The sequence below is a fragment of the Apodemus sylvaticus genome, chromosome 19 (genome assembly GCF_947179515.1).
Source record: "Apodemus sylvaticus chromosome 19, mApoSyl1.1, whole genome shotgun sequence".
Classification (NCBI taxonomy): Eukaryota; Metazoa; Chordata; class Mammalia; order Rodentia; family Muridae; genus Apodemus; species Apodemus sylvaticus.
This window is the reverse complement of record NC_067490.1, coordinates 11,878,191-11,903,104: the sequence shown is the minus strand read 5'-3', so window position 1 is coordinate 11,903,104 and position 24,914 is coordinate 11,878,191. Positions and strand designations below refer to the sequence as shown.

The 24,914-nt window shown below is 47.8% G+C and overlaps 3 protein-coding genes across 10 annotated transcripts in view; all 3 read right to left on the bottom strand.

The window, feature by feature from the left end:
- Cabin1 (calcineurin binding protein 1) overlaps positions 1-8,695 on the bottom strand; it is a 110,507-nt gene extending 101,812 nt beyond the window's left edge. For 4 of the 7 annotated variants that reach the window (XM_052164483.1, XM_052164487.1, XM_052164489.1 and 1 more), the window contains exons 1-3: positions 8,383-8,695; positions 8,149-8,296; positions 253-326 (exon numbers count right to left, since the gene is read on the bottom strand). In XM_052164483.1, coding sequence (XP_052020443.1) covers positions 253-255 — 3 coding nt within the window. In that variant the 5' untranslated portion in view covers positions 256-326; positions 8,149-8,296; positions 8,383-8,695. Of the gene's footprint in view, positions 1-252; positions 327-1,883; positions 1,905-8,148; positions 8,297-8,382 lie in introns of those variants that run through there. The other 3 variants (XM_052164485.1, XM_052164484.1, XM_052164486.1) reach the window with 3 other exon arrangements.
- Positions 8,696-13,251: 4,556 nt separating this feature from the next.
- Ddt (D-dopachrome tautomerase) lies at positions 13,252-15,551 on the bottom strand. Its single transcript, XM_052164269.1, has 3 exons — positions 15,341-15,551; positions 14,890-15,065; positions 13,252-13,525 (listed from the first exon to the last, which is right to left on the bottom strand). The coding sequence occupies exons 1-3, from the start codon at positions 15,446-15,448 to the stop codon at positions 13,453-13,455; spliced, it is 357 nt and encodes a 118-aa protein (XP_052020229.1). The 5' UTR covers positions 15,449-15,551; the 3' UTR covers positions 13,252-13,452.
- Positions 15,552-16,510: 959 nt separating this feature from the next.
- On the bottom strand, positions 16,511-23,572 carry LOC127669864 (glutathione S-transferase theta-3). Of its 2 annotated transcripts, XM_052164085.1 has the most exons (6): positions 23,302-23,572; positions 21,138-21,225; positions 19,752-19,902; positions 18,609-18,785; positions 17,853-17,860; positions 17,219-17,424 (listed from the first exon to the last, which is right to left on the bottom strand). In XM_052164085.1, the coding sequence occupies exons 1-6, from the start codon at positions 23,411-23,413 to the stop codon at positions 17,307-17,309; spliced, it is 654 nt and encodes a 217-aa protein (XP_052020045.1). In that variant the 5' UTR covers positions 23,414-23,572; the 3' UTR covers positions 17,219-17,306. The 2 variants fall into 2 exon arrangements, with proteins under 2 accessions (XP_052020044.1, XP_052020045.1); XM_052164084.1 differs by lacking the exon at positions 17,853-17,860 and having other exon boundaries at positions 16,511-17,424; positions 23,302-23,569.
- Between the last annotated feature and the right edge of the window lie 1,342 nt (positions 23,573-24,914).

Here is a 24,914-nt window from a genome sequence, read left to right as displayed (position 1 = left end):
AGGCTGGGAGCCCCAATTTCTACTCAACACAGAAGACCTGGATATTGGATTAACAATTCAAAAAATCATCAACTTTGTGTCTTTCTACAAGTATCACTGAAGACTTACAAGCAACAGCCAGACAAGCTTCCTCACCCACAGGTGTACCAACAGCCTTCCTGGAAGAAAGGCCACACAGGAAGAATACCCCTAACCCCCAGGAGCAGAGTGACAACACTGTCACCAACAACTTGGGCATGGACCAGCTCTCACCATATTCAGAGACTCAGCACCACCACAGAGGATCACTTCCTATCACCGGTGGAGGATGTCCAGGCGACAGTCCCCTGAAGAGGAAACACGACAACAGGGTTCAGGGAGAGCCAGGGACGGCACAGTGCTCAGGCCCACCTGTGTAAAAGGTGGGGCCACACAATACCCATAAACTGATGAATAAAATGTGGAAAGTCAGTCAGTAAAGGAACAATGCCCATTCATAACGAATAATGTAACTACAACATGAAGGAACCTTTAAAACCAAGCTAAATGAACAATGTCATACACAAAACAGTCACTACTATCTGCATCCAGTTATGTGACATATCTGGAATAGATAAAATCATCAGCAGGTAAGGAGAATGCTGGCATCAGGCTGTACCCTGCTCCAAGTTGGTCTATGTTGTATAAAATATAGGTCTTTAGGCTGTGCCTGGCCTCAGAGACTCTATTTCACAAGCAACTTTGACTCGCATTTTGAGACTGGAGGATGGTCATTCATGGTGGACATGTGAGCCGCACATCTGTCTAGCACAACCCACATAACAGACAGATTAAGTGACAGAGCAGAAAAGTTGCTACCCTATGAATGGATGGGTGACCTAGGACTGGAGGAGCACATGGGCATAGCACAGTTGTACCAGGAAAGCTAGGCCCAAGAATATGGCAGACACAGCAGACTAAGGAAAAAGGTTGGCACCTACCTTTTTGGACACACTGGCAAGAGCCCCTCCCAGCCTATCATGTGACCATCTGCTGTGTCAGGCAGGCCACTCCCAACTATGCCTGGAGCTCCAGCTCAGCTATGGCCCAGCTACTGAGAACCCAGTGAAGTGTGGCCTGCTCTCCAGTTTATCTGGACTTACTGTCCATGTGTCCATTTGATCACCCAGACCCAGTACTGCCCTTTCCCCTCTCCCCTGTGCTGCTTCGCTCTCAAGCCCAGGACCAGCAGCAGCTGACTCACAACAGCGTCCACAGAGGCAGACTACTAGTGTTTCTATCAACTTCCTTCTCAGGAAACCTCTTTAACTCTGGTGTGGCCTCATAACCCTCGACAGCAGCCCTGCGTGTATGTGTGTACATGTGTGTGTCCTAAGAGTGTTTCTTTGGATGTCTCCCACTCACCCGGATTCAGGGGACTGTGAGTGCTGCTTCCTCCAGGAGGAACATCCTCCTGAAAGCTGAGCTTTCTGCCTGTAGGCTGAGAGAAGGCAGGGAAGCAGCCAACACCCAAGTTGCACATGGCTAAAACCACGGTGATTTCCTAACAACCTGGACATGTCACATGCATGAAGTAGGGACTGGGGCTCTTCACCAGGTGTTTGCTGCCTCTTCTCTTCTGAGGAGTGAAGGAGATCCTCTGCCAGAGGCTCTTGTATAGAGACAGTCACAATAGCAAAAGGATTACTGTGTCATTCATAATGTGTACCCTAAAGTTAATATCGTAACTACCATTACAAAAAAGAATCTGGGGCTGGAGAGAAGGCTCAGCAGTTAAGAGCACTGACTGCTCTTCCAGAGGTCCTGAGTTCACTTCCCAGCAACCACATGGAGGCTCACAACCATCCGTAATGGGATCTAATGCCCTCTTCTGGAGTGTCTGAAGACAGCTACAGTGTACTCACATATAATAAGAAATAAATCCTTGGGCCGGAGCGAGCAGGGACTGAGCAGGCAAGGTTAACTGGAGGGAGCGGGGCCGACAGGAGTGAGCATGCTTGACTGGAAGTGAGCAGAGGTTCTAAATTCAATTACCAGCAACACGTGAGGCTCACAACCATCTGTACAGCTACAGTGTACTCACATACATAAAATAAAATAAATCTTTAAGGAAAAGTTATCAAGGAAAGTGGGAGCACCTGGCAAACTGGTGCCATTGAAACTGCCATACCTTATGAATTTACTGCTATTATCATTTTATTATTACTATCTTTGGCATTATAAAGAAAACCATTTGATCACACTTTGAACCGGATATTCTGTTTTCACTGGAAAACCTGTTTCTAGTTGTGGTGTGGCTCAGCCCTAGGACACACTCTGTTTGTTTGTTTGTTTGTTTGTTTGTTCTGAGACAGGGTTTCTCTGTATAGCCCTGGCTGTCCTGGAACTCACTCTGTAGACCAGGCTGGCCTCAAACTCAGAAATCCGCCTGCCTCTGCCTCCCAAGTGCTGAGATTAAAGACGTGCGCCACCACTGCTGCCCGGATCCTAGTACACACTCTTAATCCAAGAACTTTCTGATTTTTGTAAACAGGATTAAATAAAGCCAACCATAGATCACAAGGAGGAGCAAGCAACCCGTTGACGGAGTAAACATCGAGAAAAACCACAGAAAGTCAGGACAGACAGAGACACACAGGAAACCGAAGAGAGGGACAGTCAGTTTGAGGATTTTTAAGACAGAGAAGAACTTGTATTTTTCTCTTTGGGCCATTGGCCATGGAGGAAGGTCAGCTGGGTGCTTTTTCTGCCTCTCTGAGCTAGTAGGCTTTTACCCTAGCACCTCTATAGAGGCTCAAAGAAGGTGTCAGATCTCCTGAGACTGGAGTTAACAGACAGTTGTAAACTGCCATTCACGAGTGCTGGGAATCTAATCTGGGACTTTTGGAAGAGCAGCCAATGAATACTCTTAACCATTGAAGCATCTCTCTAGCCACAATAATTGTTTTTTTTTTTTTTTTTTGGTTTTTTGGATTTGGTTTTTTCGAGACAGGGTTTCTCTGTATAGCCCTGGCTGTCCTGGAACTCACTCTGTAGACCAGGCTGGCCTCGAACTCAGAAATCCGCCTGCCTCTGCCTCCCAGAGTGCTGGGATTACAGGCGTGCGCCACCACTGCCCAGCTAATTGTTTTAATTTTTAAAAGGTGGGTAAAAGGCAAGGACCAACACCCAAGGTTGTGTTCTAAGCTCCACAGCTTTTCTATGGCAAGTACACATTTGTGCATGCATACACACACATAAACACACATGGACATACATACATACACACACACACCTTTCTATAAACATTATTACAACCAAAAGAGCTCTAACCAAAGCCTAAGGGCTGAGACTCCACTGATAAAGTGTGTGTGCAAACATGAGGACCTGCATTCAGAGCCCCAGCATGTATCTGTAAGCCTAGAACTAGGGAGCAGAGAGACAAGAAGACCCTGGAGTTCTCAGGCCAGCCAGTGTAGCTACTGATAAATCACAGTTCAGTGAGACATTCTGTCTTAAGTGGAGCCTGGCTTCTAATATTCATCAGTGACCTACAAACACACACATGCAAATACTTACACAAACATGTATACACATGCAAATCATACACATACAAATATGCATATGTAAATGCATATGTGTGTGTTCCTGTGGTCTATTTATTATTCACTACCATCAGCAACAAGAAGGAAGAGCCATCTCTTTAAAATTGTTTTAAAATTGTTTAAATATGCTCAACAACTCTAGCAGGTATAGTGGCCAGCAAGCAGAAGGACTCTAAGTTCAAATATAGCCTGAGCTATATAGTGAGACCCTATTTAAATTAATAAAAAAAAAAAAAAAACAAAAAACAAAAAAAAAACTTCTAGGTAAAAGCAAATCAATCTAAAATAAAAGAAATATAACAAAACATAAAAATTAAGTCATCTAAATGAAAAAAGTCATACAGTTATTTCCATAAAGCATTTAAAAGCGCTGGCTGTGCTGGCTGCCCTGGCCAAGGACCATGGTTTAGCATCAGATGGCTGACAACGTCCTATAACCCAGTTCTATGGGATCCAGTTCCCTCTTCTGGTCTCTAAAAGTACCGTATGCTCATGGTGCACATACAGACAAGCAGGTACACAATAAGGTATTTTAAAATAGATTTATTTACTTCTTTAGATTAAAAAAAATGACTAAATTCAATAGCTATGAACAATACCCAAAAATTGAAAAAAAGATGGGAAAAGAAAAACTTCTTGTCATGATAAAATAGAAATAAATACCTTGGTCCTAAAGCCAATACAGTATTTAATGGAAAAACACTACACACATTTATACTGCTATCAGGAATAAACCGAGGACGGCCACTATCTCTCCTATTATCCAGTACTGCACTAGGATGATCAGCCAATGCAGTGAGAACAGGAAAAGCAAACTGAGGTTTTAGAACGGGTATAAAGGCTACATTTAACCTCACCACCTCAGCGTTGGAAGGCAGAAGCAGTAGTAGACAATGGGCTCACAGCTAGCCTGGCCTACATGACAAGATCATATCTCAAAAAAAAAAAAAAAAGAGTTGACTAGGAAGTAAAAGCATCCCCCCAGAAAAACAAAACAAAACAAAACAAAAAAACAAAAACAAAAACAAAGATGAAAAAAAAAATAGCCAGGAGATGGTGTCGCACAACTGTAATCCCAGCACTCAGCAGAGGCAGGCGGATTTCTGAGTTCAAGGCCAGCCTGGTCTACAGAGTGAGTTCCAGGACAGCCAGGGCTACACAGAGAAACCCTGTCTTGAAAAAAACAAAAACAAAAACAAAAAAAGATGGAAGTAAAAACGTGACTAATTATGCGGCTGTGGCACACACCTTTAATCCCAGCATTCTAAAGGCAGAGGCAGATGGATCTCTATAAGTTCAAGAACAGCCAACCTGGCAGCCTGGTCTACAGAGTGAGTTCCAAGACAGTCCACACAGAAAAACCCTGTCTTGAAAAAAACTAACAAACAAAAAGCACAAAAACAAGTGTTACTAATTGCCAATAATACAATAGAATACCTTTTTAAAAAACCTCCATGAACCCATACAAACTCAGTGATGTAGCACAGTACACCATTAGTACATACACAGTACACCATTAGTACATATACAGTACACCATTAGCGCATACACACTATACCATTAGTACATATATAGTACACCATTAGCACATACGAAGTACACCATCAGTACATACACAGTACACCATCAGTACATACACAGTACACCATTAGCACATACACAGTACACCTAGTACATAGTACACTATTAGCACATACACAGTACACCATTAGTACATATGCAATATACCATTAGCTGATGAGTACAGAGCTGGAGCCTGGCTCAGCAGAAAAGAGCATTGATTGCTCTAGCAGAGGACACAGTTTGGTTCTCAGCACAAACATCAAGTAGCTCCAGTCATCTGTAGCTCCTTCAGGTCTCCCTGGGCAACCACATCATGTGCACATACCCACACACATATGTAATTTTAAAATTAAAATAATTTAAAGATTAATATAAAAATTGATTCATACAAGCCATAAATAGAAAATATGACTGTGCAGAAAATCCCATTCACAGGACCAACAAGATAAAGTCCTTATAAGAGATCTGCAATGTATGCAGGGAAAATTGTAAAACACAACTCAAAGTGTGAACTCAAATGTAATCCATCTCTTCTCAGGAAGGACACAAGGTGTCAGTTCTCCCAAAGTCACCACATAAACGTCATGCCGTCCCAATAACATCACCAAGATAGCAAACAAGATGACACCAAGGACCATTTGGAAAAATAAAAATGTAAGGCTACCTAAGTACAAATGGGGGGGGGGGGGTACCTTCTAAGAAAGGGATAAGCTTTATCCAATATTATAAACACAAAAATATAAGCATGTCAACACACACCACATAAAGCCTTACTGGTTAAAACGAGATACCAATGCATGCAGCAACAGAGAAATTAGGTCCAGAATTACACTCAAGTGTGTACGTGCTGTGGTTGAGGGTCAACTTCAGTGTGCTCCCGCAAAGCTTCCGGGGCCTCAGTGGGACGATGCTGGCAGATGACCTTTAAGAGGTGATGCTTAGCAGCAAACGCCTTTACCAGATGCGGGATGGCTAAGATGATAAAGGAAGTTATTGGATCCCTGGAACTCACGTGGAAAAAGCAATGGTGCTGTGGCACTCGGGCCCCACACGCATCTCATACACAAAGTAATCCCTCAGTTAAACAAAAAAAATTTTTTAAGCTGGGCTCGGTGGCCTGTCACCCCAGCATTCAGGAGAAAGGAACCTGGAGCACGGTTCAAGTTCGAGTGCATCCTGGTCTCACAAAACTTACTTTATCATATACTTTATGCACACAGCCTGAAGATAATTTTACATAAAATGTTTAATAACTTGTACATGGAACAAAGTCTCTCTTTTTTGTTTGTTTTTTCAAGACAGGGTTTCTCTGTGTAGCCCTGGCTGTCCTGGAACTCACTCTGTAGACCAGGGTGGCATTGAACTCAGAAACCTGCCTGCCTCTGCCTCCCAAACGCTGGGAAAGGCGTGAGCCACCACCACCTGGCGGAACAAAGTTCACGGTGTGGAATTTCCAGAGTCATCTCTGCACAAGAGTTTTGGATTTGAGGAATTTCAGACTTTCAGATTGGGGTGCTTAATCTATTAATAATTTATCAATTCCCAGTCTAGCTGTTGCAGTTTTCTAAGAACACAGTAATCATTATAAATTCTCAAGTTTCCAACCCCTAGCCCACCACACCTTTTTTTTTCTTTCACAGAATTTATGTAGCGCCAGCTGACTGGACCTGGACCTGCTATATAGACCAGGCTGCCTTGAACTTAGAGAACAGGCTCTGCCTCCTGAGCTCTGAGATTAGAAGCATGCACCAACATAGCAGGTCTCTTTCCAAACTCTTTGAAGAATACTTTCCATTGCTCAAGGTCATAATAAAGATAAGCACTTTAAGGCCCTCAGCAACGTCATCCAGTTAGTGATAAGCAACAGAGGGGCCTACTAGGGTCTAGGAGCCTGGCAATCTTTTCTTGTGGGGCTAATGGAATTTTCAAGATAGGGTCTCACTCTCTATGTAGTTCTGACAGTCCTGGAACTTGCTCTGTACACCATGCTGGCCTTGAACCCAGGGACCCTCCTACCTCTGCCTCCAGAGTGCTTGGGATTAAAGGCACGTGCCACTATTTCTCCCGGTGTCAAGGTCTGTATACGCTTGGCCCAGGGAGTAGCACTATTTGAATGTATTTGTTGGAGTAGGTGTGTCACTGTGGGAGTGGGCTTTAATACCCACACCCTAGCTGCCTGGAAGTCTTCCATTAGCAGCCTTCAGATGAAGATGTCCAACTCTCAACTCCTCCTGCTCCATGCCTGCCTGGACACAACATGTTCTTGCCTTGATGCTACTGGACTGAACCTCTGAACCTGTAAGCCAGCCCCAATTAAATGTTGTCCTTATGAGTTGCCTTGGTCATGGTGTCTGGTCACAGCAGTAAAACCCTAAGACTTCTGCCACTAACTTAGCATAGATGCCCCTTTCAATGTCCATTTCTTCTAATGGAAAGCTCTGAACTAGACACAGTCTGTGGCTTCACCATCCACTGCTATTAAACAGCCTAGAAAGAAGGATTTTTTTTTTTTTTTACATTCCTTATGAGGAAAACAACCAACCAACCAAACTCTTTTTTTTTTTTTTTTTTTTGATTTGATATTTTAGACAGGGTTTCTCTGTGTAGCCCTGGCTGTCCTGGAACTCACTCTGTAGATCAGGCTGGCCTCAAACTCAGAAATCCGCCTGCCTCTGCCTCCCAGAGTGCTGGGATTACAGGCATGCGCCACCCCCGCCCGGCCCAACCAAACTCTTGATTCACGACAATTACATAAAAACTATTTCCATTCAAATTTCACTTATCTATAAATAAAAGTATAACAATACAATGTCTCACGTATGGTCTTTGTCTTTCTTCGAGAAACAAAACTGAGCCACTGCCACCCTAATCTAAAACACTTAGCATTATTGCTTTTTTAATTAAATTCACAACATAGTATAATAATATAAATATATCGACAAGAGTTTGCCGATCCCTGAAGGAGCCCACTCTCAATTCTACTTCTAAGGAAAGTAATCAATCACATAAGAAGGAACCTTACCCACATGAGGCTTAATGGGCCACAATGATGACCCAAAAGAAGTCACGTCGTGAAGAGTTAGGCGGCCCCCAAATCCACAAGTGCAGGAACCTGAGCGCACCAGGTGAAGTCGTTCCACCTGCCTCCTCCGTGGAGGTGTTCAGAATGACTGCAGGCGGGGTAAGTCAAAGTCGTTTAAAACCTCCCCTCGGCCTCAGTTTCCACCCCTGTAAATGGCACTAACACCACACTTACCCCGCTGGGCTGCTGTGAAGGTGAATGAAAGGACGCAGAGAAATGGATGGCTTCTGTCCCTGTGACCCACCCAGGGCGCATTGGGGTGCGGCGGCGGGGCGCGCCGAGGAGCCGGCGTGAGCAGAAGGCCTGTGTCGGCGCCTTCGGGTCTCGAGCCTGGCTTCGGCCCACCGCGCCCGTGAAGAAGGGAGGAGAGAGCCGGCCTTCTCGCGTGGTCCCACCTCCTCACGCTCACCGGAGCGCGCGCGTGAACCTCGAAGACACTCGCAGCCCTCACTCCCCGGAACTCGCCCGGCGTCTCCAGGGTAACGGCCGGAGCACCCAGACTCCTGCGCGCGACGGACCAACAAGAAACGCTCTCATTGGCTGGCGTGCCTGCCTTGTCAGCCAATCGGAGCGGGCGGCTGCGCCACTTGCTGTCTGGGCAGAGCCGCGGGTTTCCAGTCGGCTGTGTTGCTGACTCGGACGCGTGGGGGCGCTGCTGGCTGATGCTGCGCTCCGTTACCTGCAGGACTTAACAGTTTTATTTGGCTTTGTATTTTTTTTTTTTGTTGTTGTTGTTGCTGTTGTGTTTTATTTTGGTTTGGCTTGTTTTAAGCACTGTCTCACTAGTGCGGCCGGAACTAGGCTCTATCTCGTGGCTATTCTCCTGCTTCTGGGTCCGGCTAGCTAAGGTTACTGGCCATCACGTACTACCACTTGAACACACACTTTATGAACGCGAGTTTACAAACTGGACCCCCTGCATTCACTAAAACAAGCGCATTGCTGCCAAAGGCCCGGAGCAAGTGTTCTGAAGATAATGAAACCTAAGCGATACGCAAGCAGGACTAGATAGGAAGCTAGAACTTTCTCTTTATAGTGCCCAGGCCTCATCTCTTCTGCCTGGTCTAGAACTCCGTATCCGACTCACAAAGATCAGCCTGCCTCTGTCTCCCAAGGGCAGAGATTAGATGTATGAACTACTTAGAAACGCAAATGATTTAAATACAAAAGGGCGGGGAGCAGACCCACTGAAGAAAGGTGTCAGAGAAGTTTACCAGGTTTTGAGCTGAAAAGGTTCCTGATAAGGAGAGGTTAGTATCTTGGGAGTTAAAGCCCTTTAGGGAGGAGCTCCACACTGCTGGAATTCATAAAGTGCCCCCAGGGATGATTTAAATAACATTAAGGTGCTGCAGAGATGGCTCAGCAGTTAAGAGCACTAGCTTCTCTTCAAGAGGACACCGGTTTGAATCCCAGCACTCACATAGCAGCTCACAAGTGGCTATAATTTCAGTTCCTGGAGCTCTCCATCGCCCTCTTCTGGCTTCTCCTGGCACTGCACAATGTGGTACACCGCCATACATGGCAGACAAAACACTCATCATAGACATAAAAAAAAAATGATTTATTTTATGTATTTAAGTACACGTTAGCTGTCTTCAGACACACCTGAAGAGGACATCGGATCCCATTACAGATGGTTGGGAACCATCATGTGGTTGCTGGGAATTGAACTCAGGAACTCTGAAAGAACACATAAAAATTTTAACAATGAATGTTAACAGCTTTTTATTTATTTATTTATTTTTGCCATATGATAAGAGTTTGAAAACTTGTTTAGCCAGGCCGTGGTGGCACACGCCTTTAATCCCAGCACTTGGGAGGCAGAGGCAGGCAGATTTCTGAGTTTGAGCCAGCCTGGTCTACAGAGTGAGTTCCAGGACAGCCAAGGCCATACAGAGAAACCGTGTCTCAGAAAAAAACAAATCCAAAAAACAAACAAAAATAAATGAATAAATCTTTTTTAAAATGCCAGGTTAAAAAAATATATTACCAACTTTGACTTCAGAAAAGTATAGACTGAAAAAGGGGGGAAAGGAACAGAACAAAAAATATTAAAATTGTAGCATTAAAATTGTGTAAACAGTGAGTCTTGGTGGTGAGAACTCTCTGCCTGTGCACACTCAGGAAGCTGGGGCAGGAGGATCACTGTGAGTTCAGGGCTACCCTGTTTTACACAGCAGATTCAGGCCAGTCGGGGCCACACAGAAAGACCCATTTTCAGAAACACAAAGCAGGAATAGCATGCTTACTGGATCCAGTTTCCATTACTAAGTTCTTGAAAAAATGAGGTTTAAGTGAAAAGTTTGATAAAGACCCCATGCAGGGATCTAGAGAGCAAGAGTACAAAGGTGAAAGAAATATTGACCATGCCAGAGCCTCAAACAGAACAGAATTAGCACAGAGCAAAGCTCAGAGCCGCCTTGGGGGTGGGGAGAACATTAGAGAAGTGAGAGGCCCTCCTATGCAAGCCAACGGATAAGATCAGTGTGTGGGGTGGAGTGGGGTGGAGTTGACAGATTTTTGTTTTGGTTTGGTTTGGTTTTGGTTTTTGGTTTTTGGTTTTTGGTTTTGGTTTTTGGTTTTTTCGAGACAGGGTTTCTCTGTGTAGCCCTGGCTGTCCCGGAACTCACTCTGTAGACCAGGCTGGCCTCGAACTCAGAAATCCGCCTGCCTCTGCCCCCCAAGTGCTGGATTAAAGGCATCCACCATCAGCGCCTGATTCAATAGGGTAGGACCGTTTGCCTTCTGGTCCAGCTGAGTGCCCCATGTCAGTGCCATCCTCCGGTGTTGTGTGTCTGTCCTCAGAACTGAAACACACCCGGGGACAGAGAAGAGGTTGGCTCATAAGTCTCAGGAGCTAAATGAGACTCAGTCAAGCTTCTGAAACTTAGAAGGTGTGCAGTTCTTTCCACTGTGTTTAGCTGGGAGCTGCTTTGTTCGCTTGCCGCACACTAGAGTTGTCTGGGAAGAGGAACCTCAGTTGAGACAACGCCTCTGTCAGATTCGTCTATAGGCAAGTCTGTAGGGTGTCTTCTTGATTGATAATTGGTGTGGGAGAGTAGTAATAATTTGGGGCAGTGCCACCACTAGTCAGACAGTCCCGGGTCCTGTATGAAAGCAGACGGAGGAAGCCGTGAAAAGAAAGCCAGTGTCTTCTGCTGGGACTAGATATGGGGTGGTACCCAAGCGGGGAGGGGCAGAGCAATGGGAGGAGGGGTTTGTGGAAGAACTGGGGGGGGGGGGGCTGGGAAGTGAATGTAAAAATAAAAAGTATTATTGGCAAAAAAGAAAGAAAGCCAGTGTCTTGGTTAGGGTTTTATTGCTGTGAAGGGACATCATGACCTTAGTAGGTCTTATAAAGGATAGTGGATGTAGAATTGGGGCTGGCTTACAGTTTCAGACGTTCAGTCAGTTCAAACAAGATGAAAGCACAGTAGCGTGCAGGCAGACATGGTGCTGGAGAAGGAGCTGAGAGTCCTACATCTTGATCCACAGGCAGCACAAGAAGACTGTGTACCACACAGGACCTAGCTTGAACATAGGAGACCTCCAAGCCTGTCCCCCACAGTGACACACTTCCTCCAACAAGGTCACACCTGAGAGTGCCACTCCCTATGGGCTAAGCATTCAAACACGTGAGTCTGTGGGCGCCGTTCCTATTCAAACCACCACAACCAGTAAACATCATCCATCTATGGGCGGCCTTCGGTTTCTGCCCTGACTGTATTTCATGATGAACTCTACAACTGTGAAGGTGTAAAGCAAAAGAAATCCTTTCCAATTTGCTTGTAGCCATGTTTTTCTTTTTAATCAAAGCAAATGAAAAGCAAAGTTAGACACCTTCCCAAAGTCATATGAAGGGTAACAGCGGCCAGGGAGAGGAGAGTTTCCTCCCGGCCAAGCAGCCTGCACGCTGTTCAGGGGGCTCTGGGCGTGCAGTTGAGTGGTCACCCGCCCTGAGGTGGGCCTTTTAGTGCTGCAGCTGCATTTAAGACACTCCTGAAAGGGACCCTCCCACCCATTCATACTCACATAAGTAACTTTCTTTTTTTTTCTTAAGAACACTCCACAACTGGGCATCAGATCCCATTACAGATCTCATTATAGCAACCATGTGGTTGCTGGGAATTGAACTCAGGACCTCTAGAAGAGCAGTCAGTGCTCTTAACCTCTGAGCCGTCTCTCCAGCCCAATTTGACTTTTCATAGACGTCCTAAGCATGAGGATGAACAACCATCTAACTATGGGGCGAAATAGTACCAACCAGTGTCTGTGCATTTCCCGCTGTAAACTCTGCATAGAACATCTGGGAAAGGAAGAGGAGACTTCCTCTGGGCTCCTTGCCTCACCCGCAGAGTCTGCAATACAAAGCCAGGTAGATGGGGAGTAGGAATAACCTCAGTTCAGTTTCCAGTAGAAGGAATTACATTTCCATACTTGGTGTGCTAGCAGGTATTACGTTCCCCATGGCCAGAATGGTTTCTGCCGTGTGCACAGGTCCGGTGAGGAGACAAAAGTCGCAGTGCACGGGGAAACCCCACGGATGGTCCCTGAAATGCGGCCTGCCTTATAGGCCAAGCTCAGCAGACAACACTGATAACCCAGGCCAAAGTGAGGATTGTCTTTACACCAGGCTAGACCAGTAGCTCTCACAGCCCCAATGGTCTGCATATGGGTGTAGAAAACAGGCCTTCCAGGATGAGCCCTCCAACCCGGATTTCTTTTTTTTTTTTTTCAAAGATTGATTTATTTAATGTGTATGAGTACACATGTACACACTATACCAGAAGAGGGCATCAGAGTCACATTGCAGGTGGTTGTGAGCCACCATGTGGTTGCTGGGAATTGAACTTAGGACCTTCGGAAGAGCTGTCAGTGCTCTTACCTGCTGAGCCATCTTTCCAGCCCTCCAACCCAGATTTCAATAAAACATCAAACCACAGCCCCACAAACAGGAGACATCCCACCCCTGTGCCCTGATGAACAAATCCCATCTCTGGGGTTTCAAGGATGCCAAAGAAGGGAATTACAGAAGCAAAGACGTCACGTTTGAATGATGAATCCTTTATTTGCTCTCTTTTACTTATCCACGATGCTGGGGAAGGGAAAAACCAGTGAAGTCACAGACCTTTATGCAAAAGAGAGATTTGGCGTGGTTATCTAAGAGGCCGCAATTCTGCCAGGAGGCCTCTCTGGAAGGGCTCTGGGCAGGCTCGAACAAACACCCTGGGTTCTTCGTTTCCATCACAGGAACGTCATAACAGTTCCTTTCTTTCCGATCTGCCAGGGCTCCAAGGGGAAGAAGCGGATAATGATCCTTTAGGAAGCAGAAAAAGAGCCGTCAACTCCTGGGCACAGGCCTCCTATGTCAAGGTCCCTGTCAGACATGCCAGGATAAACACTCAGGCCAGCCCATATCAACCCATAGGATATTTTGCCAGTCTGCCCACCCCAGCTAATGATCCTTGCACTGAGACAAGTCGGGAGAAAGGTGATGGCTATACCGGGCCCAGGACAGATTTAAGGCAATGGCTTGGGTAAGTGTGCTCTGTGCACGTGTCAAGCTGTTTATACGCTAATGGTCTCCCTGCTTCTCTCTGCAGGCTCCCATGGGCATGCCCAGTGTACCAGCCATTTAGTTTTGAACCAAAGCCCAGCTCTATGCCAGGCATTGGTTCAAATCTGATTCAAATCTGTGGAGTAAGTGATTCCACCACAGAGCTCAGAGGAAACCTCTGGTGATAGTCTGGCACCAGGGTGGTTGTGCACAGTTATCTACCTCATGAAGCTACCAAATCTGCCCGAGGGCCCTGGAAAGCATCTGTAAGGATCAAATGGAATAAAGGGCATAGAAATCCTGCCACGTGCTGTGCATGAGCATTACCGTTAAGAAGTATTGTCTCCTCGACTGAAGGACAGAGTTGGAGCATCCAACACAAGCAGCCATTACCAACTTTCCTGAGCCTACTAGGACTCCATTCTGGAAGGCTCTTTCAAACTTATCTCCATAGTATTTCACAGGCATGCTCTAGCCTCGGGAATATCTAACTCTAACTCAACCTCAGAGTGTAAGGATTTGGGGGAGGGGGTCCACCTTCCTGAGGGGGAGGGAAGTCATTTAGCCTGACCCACTGCCTTTATGGAAGAGAAAGCTACAGATTGGAGATAGTTTATTTCCAGGTTTATCTAGGAACTCTTCAATGAGGTAGTCCTCAAGCCAAGGTCTTCAAATCTGGGCCAATGGTCTTTTTACTATACTGTGACTCGCCCGGAGCTTTATCTGATCCAAAGGTTATCTGCCTCAGGACATAACCAGATTCCTTCTGACCAGCCTGGAAAAGATTTTCCTGAAAACCAGAGACACCCCAGTTCAGTGACGGTGAGGAGGCCATCAGTACACACCAGGAAACACTGGGGTTTCCCAAGCCATCTTTTTTCCCGGGCTTGCTGGGATGGCTTCAGAGCGTGGAAGGAACAGACATTTTGCAATCATTCTGATCACAGACCCACCATCTCAGTGCCTAGGGAGTCCACCTCCTTGGACTTGGACAGAGTGCTTTCTGGAAGCAGCAAATAATGAATCCCACCCCTCCCCAAACCTCATACAGAGGGACAGAGTCAAGATCACAAATAGGTTCTGCTCCAGATGCACAAATACCTTCCCTCACTAGCCCTACATACCGGTCCTGGTCCAGGGACAGCTCCTCGGTGAGGAACTTAAAGAAGCTGGAGCTGTGGCTGCGGTTCTGCTCCGCGGTGCCCACAACACCGATGGAAGAGACCAGAAGGTGGGCGCAGGGTTCTGTGGATTTGTTCATCAACAAGGTCACGCCAGGTCGTATCGTAACGCTCACGCGCTGCAAGGAACAGAAAAGGTAAATCCTGAAGCTTGGGCAGGGCAGGGCTGGTGTCCAGAAGCGGGCGCGCCAAAAGTCTTAACGTGGGGGTCCGAGGGATGAGGGTCTGGGGCACTGCCCAGGAAACTTGGAGGTCAGTCACGTCAGGGTCACGCCTGGGAAAGGCAACCAGGGAGGGAGGATGGGACACGGAAGGTCAGAGGTTAGCAGGCGGGTGGGTCCTTGGGAATAAGAGAAAGGGTCATTGGGAGGTCCGACTCTAGCCCCTCACTCACGTCTTCAGGTTTGTCCAGGATGGTGGCTGTGGCCGCGCACAGCCGACTCTCCAGCCCCGCGGGTATGCGGCTAGCCGGCAAGTTTGTTTCCAACTCCACGAACGGCATGTTAGCGGGAGAAGAGAGGGATCGCCAAACGGTAACTGCACAGAGAGAGCGGTGGGAGCCAGACCAGGTTCCAGAAAGGGAGCGCGGGGAGGGGAGGGCAGGAGGCGGGGCCGGGGGAGGGGAGGAAGAGCACAGCTAAGTTCCTCATTGGCCAGGCAGAGTTGGCCCTTCTAGATTGGCTATCGGAGACACGCCTCTTCCGCTGTCACGTGTGCCGGCTCCAAATTACTGAAGTCCCAGGTTCACGGCCTTTGGCCCTCCCAGTCGGCAGGAGGCGCTGTTTCCCTCTGAGCGTCCCAGCTAATCACCTGCAAGGCATACCTTTCTGTAGGACACTTAAAGGCTTAAAGTTTCTTAAATGATTGTGATCATTTCAAATTCAATTCGGGAACCGCACTTCTTTTGAACAATACTGAGACCGAGTAGCACGTGAGAGATGTGCCTGGGCAAGACCCTGGGCAATGACATCTCCATCTGGTCCCTAAGGAACCTGATTTTGTAACCTCTTTTGTCAGGAATAAATCATTGTCCACCAGAGTGGTAGAGCTACTTAAAACAAGCCAATCTGGCCTGGGGTTGTGGTGCAAGCCTTTATTTATTTATTTATTTATTTATTTATTTATTTTTTAAAGATTTTATTTATTATATGTAAGTACACTGTAGCTGTCTTCAGACACTCCAGAAGAGGGAGTCAGATAGGGATGGTTGTGAACCACCATGTGGTTGCTGGATTTGAACTCAGGACCTTCGGAAGAGCAGTTGGTGCTCTTAACCGCTGAGCCATCTCTCCAGCCCGGCGCAAGCCTTTAAAACCAGAACTCTGGAGGCAAAGGTAGGTAGATCTCTTGAATTCTAGGCCACCCAGGTCTACAGACTGAGTTCCAGGACAGCCAGAGCGACACAGAGAAACTGTCACTCTCTGTCTCTCTGTCTCTGTCTGTCTGTCTCTGTCTGTCTGTCTGTCTGTCTCTCTCTCACACACACACACACCAGAAAAACATAGGAAAGTACGCATACTAAATGAGCCAGACACAAATGGACTGAGAGACTCAACCATCACTCTTCTGTTAAAGATGTGTTTATTAGGCAAGGCACATAAAAGGCGTTCTACGGCACAAGATTAAGTAGCTTGACAGTTTGGAGAGACAGGCAGAAGGCAGCAAAAGTCAGGACATACCAAAAAACTTCCTCTCCTGCAAGGACCACAATGAACCCGCCTTGTACCCCACCGAAGGCAGGGAGCAAAGACCCAGAGGTCTAAGGCCTTTCACTAGTCAATCCCCATCTTTGGTATGTATTCAACGGAGAGATCATAGATCCTGCACGCCAAAACTGAAGAAGGGTTTAAGAGCATAGAGGGTAACATGGTGCCAGATATCAAATATATGTGTGTGTGTATATATACATATACATATGCATATATATGAAGGGCATGGGAGTCAGTGTGAGAACAGAGAAAAGGAGACAGAAAGGTATGGCGGTGTTGGAGGGTGGGGACGATCCAGTGGTTTGTAAAGTTTCAAAGAAAAGCAATGTGACCAGGTAAGTTTCGCCCAAGTATTTTCCTGTAGCTCTCAGCAGAAGTCAAATAAGAGCTAATGTTACAGCACAAGCCAGGTGGGGACCCAAAGGGAACACTGGTAATGGCGGAGAGGAAACGGTGGACCAGAGACTCTATGTCCTAGTGACAGCCAGAGACACACAGCCTTATTTTATCCCTTTGCTTGCACGCCCCCGAGTTTCCCTGGACTGTTTGTCTCCCGGTTCGGGCTATTCCCTCAATGCAACAAGCACTGCACAGAGAGCTTCAGTTTCTCCTTCAAGGTAGGGTCCATCAAGGGAGGCATATCCTTAGCCTTCAGGACGACTTCGTGGGCCTCCCGGAAGAGGCCCTCCCCGACTGCGGCTTCCACCCGCTGACGCCACGCGGCCAGTTTGGGTCGGCTCTCGAAGATTTTGCAGCCAGCGCTGACAGGCTGTGGGGAGAAGGAGTCGGGTAGAGGGTCTAAGTTCCACAGTCTACAGGCAGCATGGCCGTCAGCATTTCCCCCACAGCAGTACCCCTCCTCCACCGCGCGTGTGGTGCCTCTCCACACCCCCACAGGAAGGATTTATGAGAATTCACTTTGTAATGATATGTCACCCCCTCCCAAGGCTTAGGAAATACTGGAGAAGACGTGGAAGGAATATACAACCCTTAGTAAAAAGGGGAGGGAGGATGTGGGAACTCCAGATACTGAAAGGCATGACATTTACATATTGGGCCCATTAGTATCCTGTCATGGAAGGATGAAGGACACTTGTGGGGTTCCTACCCCCCTCTGAGGATGATGGTTAGGAGGGGGGGCAATTTTTTCAGTGGCCACTTGGGAAGGTGACCATGCTCCTGAAAACAAATCCTCACCCATTGTTCTGTAAGCAACCCTGGTGAAATTCTTTGGAACACACATACACACACACACACACACACACACGAACAAAAGCTAGTGGGAAAGAGACATATCAGTAGAAGGGGACAAGAAATGACCAAAATATATTATGTACATGTATGAAAGTATCATAATGGGCTGGAGAAATGGCTCAGTGGTTAAGAACACCGACTGCTCTTCTGAAGGTCCTGAGTTCAAATCCCAGCAACGGCATGGTGGCTCACAGTCATCCATAATGGAATCTGACCCCCCTCTTCTGGTGTGTCTGAAAACAGCTACAATGTACTCATATAAATAAGATAAATAAATCTTTTTTTTTAAAGATTTATTTATTATTATATGTAAGTACACTGTAGCTGTCTTCAGACACTCCAGAAGAGGGCATCAGATATCTTTAAGGATGGTTGTGAGCCACCATGTGGTTGCTGGGATTTGAACTCATGACCTTCAGAAGAGCAGTCAGTGCTCTTACCTGCTGAGCCATCTCTCCAGCCCAATAAATCTTTTAAAAAAACACAAAAGTGTCATAATGATACCTATTATTATGTGCAACTAACATATGCTGATAAAACAGTTTGAAATTCACTTTAGAGATGAGGAAGACGAAGGCACCGAGGGAAGAGTGACTTATCCAGGGCCCCAGGGCCAGGAAAGGCAGCAAGAACAAGGCTATCGGCTCCCTCCCAAGACACGCCATCCTTCGGCAAGCCATCCAGCTCCACGACACTCACATGCATCAGCTCTGTGATGGCCACCAAGTCAGCCACGGAGATATGGGATCCTGCAAGGAAGGCCTGGTCCTGCAGGAACTTGTCCTCCAGCATCTGCAGGCACCCATCCAGTTCCGCCAAGGTGGATGCCAACATCTCAGGAGGGACGGGCTGTCCCAGGAACATAGGGAACATCATCTGATGGACCAGCAAGAAGATAGATTTGGCTCTGTCCAATACTCATCCTTTTGTCCCACTCTTATCCGTCCATCCATCCATCCACCCATCCATCCATCCACATACCCATCCACCTACCCATCCATCCATCCACATACCCATCCATCCATCCATCCATCCATCCACCTACCCATCCATCTATCCATCCATCTATCCACCTACCCATCCATCCATTCACCTACCCATCCATCCATCCACCTACCCATCTACCTACCCATCCACCCATCCACCCATCCACCTACCCATCCATCCATCCATCCACCTACCCATCCATCCATCCATCCATCCACCTACCCATCCATCCATTCATCCACCCATCTCAGTTCTTAGGGACTTTCCTTTTCCTTTCCCCATATAAAATCATGCATGGTTCTCCATTGCCCTCAAGACCAAGACCCCAACCCGAAACCCTCCCCAGTGTAGCTCCTGCCATCCCACCCCCATTCTGCATCCCTCTCTGACTGCAAGTGGGACTTCACAAGAGAGACGAGGTAGTTGATACACCATGGAAGGAATTGCTGAGCTTTTAAAGCCAGTACTCAGGAGGGACACTAGCATGAGATGAAATGCTGACAGTCTGGGCTGGAATTCTAAGATCGCCAAGGTGAGACATTGACACGTAACTTTTAATTAAATATTTGTTTGTTTTTCTTTGTGTGAGTGGGTGCACACATGCTCGCATATGTGCATGTGCATGCCCTCTATCACCACAGCATGCTGATGGAGCTCAGCAGACAACCTGCAGGAATTGGTTCTCTCCTCCTACTGTATTAGATCACAGGGATTGAACTCAGGCTGCTAGACTTGGTGACAAGTGCCTTTACACCCTGAGGCTTGCCACTGGCCCAAGAACTTTTCTTTTGAATAGGGAACACCATCTCTGATGCACCCTGGGAGCCAACCCTGCCCTTCCTCCCCACGGCTCACCTTCTGCCACATGGCCCTGGTACAACAACTCCGCAGGGCTGTGTGCTGCCAGGCCAGGTACTCGTCTACACGAGCTCGAGTCTGCAGGTCCTGAGGGTACCAGTGGTCAGGGGCCTTGTACTTTCTACTTAGATACAGCAAGATGGCCACACTGGAGGAATGCAGAGGGATGGAGAACATTCCCTGGTCATTCTTAAGCCACCTTGGTCTAGGTCTAGGGTGTGTTGTTGTTTTTTTTTTTAAAGATTTATTTATTTATTTATTTATTTGTTTGTTTATTTATTTATTTATTTATTATATGTAAGTACACTGTAGCTGTCTTCAGACACTTTTCCTTCTCATTCCGGCCCCGCTCGCTCACTGTAGCTGTCTTCAGACACCCCAGAAGAAGGAATCAGATCTCATCATGCGGTTGCTGGCATTTCATCTCACAATCTTCAGAAGAGCAGTTGGTGCTCTTAACCACGGAGCCATCTCTCCAGCCCAGACTAGGGTGTCTTGTGCCTGACTTTCTGCAGTCATTCCTTACCCAGCCTGGGGACCCTTTCAAACGTGAGGGAACTGGGAGCTCTCCTCTGCTCTGATTCCCCGGGGTCCTTTCTTCCTGCAGGAAAGGTCAGCGCCTCTCTCTATTCCCTGCCATCTCCCCTCACTACTGCGCTTGCCTGCTTTGCCCCAGCAGTGCTGGCCTCAGCTCTTCAGCCTGTACCTGTGAATGGTCTAATGTCACAGCCTTCGCCTTCGTCCTCCCAGCTAGAACACAGCTCCCACAAACCTGGTGCGTCCGTCAGCACAGGAAGTCCCTGCTCACCTACCACCTCCGCAGCCAGATTGTCTTTCGTGCTGCACTTGAAGTCACTACCCCTGACCTCCAACCTGTCTTGTCTCCACTGTACTTTCTGCCTGTCACATTATTGTCACCCCCACCCCTGAAATGCAAGTCCCATGGGGGCCTAGATTATGATCTGCACAAGCTCCAAGGTCACACGGCTGCGCCCTGGTGCTGATGGGTGTTCAGTGGATGGCAACTAATTTCAATGGGTGATCCTTTGGCTTCTAGGGAAGTAGCTTCTCCCTCCAGGATCTGTGGTACTCCAAGACCTGGTGCAGCCACTCTCTCTTTGGCACTGAGGGCTGGGCTATCAGAAAAGGGACCCAGAAGCAGACAGGGCTCCCCCATCTCCCAGCCTCAGTTTCCTCATCTATAAGGTACAAGGGGGATGAGGTATACCACGTGTTCAAAATCCCATCTCAACCCCAGGTACCTGTTTGGGCTTTTACCCTGGGGCGGACACGGAAGCCATAGCCCAAGTTGGCAGCATCAGGCCCCAGACAGGTGGCCTGGCCTGCCCCACACACATGGTGGCATGCCAGGGAACACATTACCTCTCTGCCAAGAGGAAGTCCCCATCCTTCAAAGCCGGCACCTTCCTCAGAGGGTTCACCTGGGCGAAGGAATCCGTGTAGTGCTGGCCTGCGGGAGAGACCAGAGCACGGGGCTGAAGACTCAAGAGGCTTTTTGAGCTCTGCCTGTCTCCTTCTCTACATCCAAGCACTGCTTTTCCACAAGAAGCCTCCGTGAAGAGGAAGCCACCACACTGGCCAGCGTATCCTCTTACAAACCCATTTGCCTTCAATCCTGGGAAGCTTGGGTCAGTGTCTTCTTAGGTCTGGGAAAGATTCCCACACTTGATTTCTGATGCAGGCACCCAGTCCCTTTAATCACAGGTGTGGGATAGGGGGCTGCCTCCCAGCAGGTGACTATGATTTGCCTGGTGCTTCAGCAAGGGTGTGGTTTTGCCAGCTGCAGAGGTTTGTTGTGATTGTATGACATTTTGGGACTCTGGGGGCTTTTCAGAGGATATATAAATGCTCGAGCCCCGACAGAAAGGGCTGGTCAGCTGGCTGTGGGTTGTGCTTTGCCAAGTAGTTGTGTGTGAAGAGATGGAAAAGATGAAATTCAATAGCCTGACAGCGAAGATCAAACTTGCCCAGAGGAACTCGATGCCCCCAGTCAGCAGAAACAGTCTAACACACAGCATTCTTCTCTTTGCCTCCTATCTAGTGTTAGAGAGTTGAAAGGGTACAAGAAGAAGGGCAGAAGAAAAAAGGAACTCCAGGGCTGCAGGGATGGCTCAGCGGTTAAAAACCCGCAACTCTGTTGCCTTTGCCCATAATCCTTCCACAAACTGCCCATGTGCAGCCCCTGTCCTGTGGCCCAAGCTGGACCGTACATTAGAGGGACTTGAGCTAAACAGGACCCAGCTAAATAAATTCTAGATTCTCTGCTTGCCCCTCCCCCACTGACTCTCCATGCTCCCGTCCAATTGTAATTCTGCCTCTACTAGCTGGGTTTCTGCCCCCCTTCCCTCGCCGCTCTCCTCCCCCCCCACCTCCCCATGGCTCATCAGAGCAGCGATATTCCAGCTCAAGTCAGAGTGGCCTCTCCCTCCCACTGTCCTTTTCACATGAACCTTCTAGTTGATTGGCAACTTCCATAGAGTAAACATCTAGAACGGTGTGTGTGTGTGTGTGATCTGGGGAGGGGCAGGGGAGGTAGTGAAGCTGACCTGGGGAGCCTGAAATTCCAGCTTCTTGGGAAACTCAGTCAGAAGGATCACCAGTTTAATGTTTCACACCTATAGCAGGCTGCAGACTTCCCGGAGGCTTGCCAACAGAGCCTGCCTTTAAGCACGTCTATGGTACAGAGCTGTAAGCAGATGCTGTTGTTCTTGCTGCGACTGCGACAAATAGCCAGTGCTTTGAGAGTATGGCTCAGTGGTGCCATGTATGATAGATATCCTGGTTCGGTCCCAAGTAAAACACACGCGCGTGAGCGCGCGCACACGCGCACATACACGCGCATATGTGTGCGCGCGCGAATGGCAAGCAAGCCTGACTAATGGAGGGGACTTGCTCTGGTGGGTAGTGGAGAAAGAGTCCGGAGTGGAAAATCACACACCCAAGTACAACAACCCTTTTCTGGCCCAGTATGCAGAAATGCAAGATGAGGATCCCTCACTCAGGAAAGGAGTTAGTTCAACTTTTTTTTCTCCAAAGCCTTTAAGAAGGCTCCCCGTTGTTAAATCTCCAAAGGTGAGATTTTTCAAGCGGGGGGGGGGGGGGCGCGCTTTCTCCCACCGCAGCCTCCAGGGCACCTTTGCAGCTAGTATTTGGGCGGATTTTATTCATCAGGCAGATTCTTTAAAAATTCACAGCTAGAGGGCTGGTGAGAGCACTGACTGCGCTCCCTGAAGGCGCTGAGTTCACTTCCCAGCAACCACAAGGTGGCTCACAGCCATCCGTAATGAGATCTGACGCCCTCTTCTGGTGTGTCTAAAGACAGCTACAGCGTACTTACATATCGTAATAAATAACCTTTCTTTTTTTTAATCACAGCTAATAACTGATACAACTGCTTTCTCACGAGAGCGGCTTTTGCACACCTGGCCTGACCGGCCAGGGTCACTCAGGTCACCCACCGGCTGCAGAGGTCGGAGGTGCACGTTACGGAAGGCTGTAGACTTCTCCGCCTGCCAACTGAACCCACCTTTAAGCAGCTCTATGGTACGCAGCTGGAAGGGGATGCCGTTCTTCTTGGCGAAGATGTAGACAGCACGGCAGGGCTGGGACATCAGGTCCAGGTAGAGCTCCAGGCCCATGGCGGAGGTTGGTTGTGTGAGTAGCCGCTAGCAGACCTCGGAGGCTGGCCTCGGGTGAACTGCCTCAGGGGACAGAGGCAGGAGCAGCCGCAACGGCGAGCAGGAACGAACGGCTGGGTCCTAGCCCCTCAGTGTTTCTTAGGCTCGATGGGCGCTCCATTCTTCCCTCCCATTGGATGCCCACTAGAACTTTGAGCCAATCAGCGGCGGACTGCAAGTTAACCACTCCCACCACCACCACCCACTACCCCACCCCGAACCAGAACTACGAACCTGGGTCTTGGTTTGGGGCCAAACTACCCCCTGTACCAAATGAGGAGCGCAACCCAGTAAAGGCAAAAGTGACACGAGGGGCGTCTCTATTGGCGAATTTAGGGGCAGATTAGTCGTGCTTACTTTCTGAGTGGCTTCAGAGATCCTTGACACTGAAAAGGAAGAAGGAAGTGCTACTATCAACCCCATCCAGTTGCTTGGGACCAGGACTCGGGATGGATATGATCTTTGGCCAAGTATGCAAATGCTAGGTCCACACTCCGTAAGGGAAATGATCTGGCCCTGCTCACTCTTATTTATTTCACCCCAACTAATCCCTCTAGCGGGAGGGAGGCTTGCAGACATGCCTGGAATTGGGTAAACAGTCTCCACCCAATGCAAAAAAAAAACCAAAAAAATCAAAAAACAAAAAACCTTTAGTGACAGTCAGGGACACCTAAGGCTTATATGACAACATCGTTTCCCCAATTCCTCAAGTGATGAATTAAAAACAAAAACAAACAAACAAACAAAACCACACTTGCCTTGGCACAGTACGTCATCGGGGAAACTTGAGAATGGCTTTGTCTTCCTGGTCCTAGACATTCTCTTTAAGGAATACCTATCCCCCGAGTTTAGTGTCTTTTTGCAATAGTGGAAGCTGACCTCTCTAGACTAGAATGGAGAGGCCCCTTCATTTCCCCCACCTCTCCCCTTTGGTGCATAACAGTTCTCCACAAGTCACCTTTGTCTACCTCCCCCCATTTCCACCCCCAACCTCAACAACATCCAGTCTCTGGGCTTCCTTCCTGTCTGCCTTCCAGTCCACGTCTCCACCCCCCAAACAGCTAGAAAACTATTCCAGAACGCAATCTGAGCTCTTAATTACTAATCAGAGTCTGTACCCAAGCGGTTTGAGCATGACCTCTGACCACGATTGGGGCTGGAGGTATTTCCTCCTCTTGATCAATTCAAGTAGGAAGGTTTGATGATCCTATGAAGGGACCATATTCAAGAGGCTGGTCTGGTCAAGTAATGGATTCCCGTGCCTGCAGCCAAGGCATCTGCTAATTCCTTTCTCCCAGAACCAAATGTCCGGAGGCGATTGTGACTTAGCTTGCTGTTTATTTTCATTGTTTTGTTTTGTTGAGATACTGTCTTGCACTGTATGCCAGGCTAGCATGGATTTCTGCATGTAGCCCAGGCTGGCCCTGAGTTCTCAATGATTCTACTTCTCCTTTGTTTCATC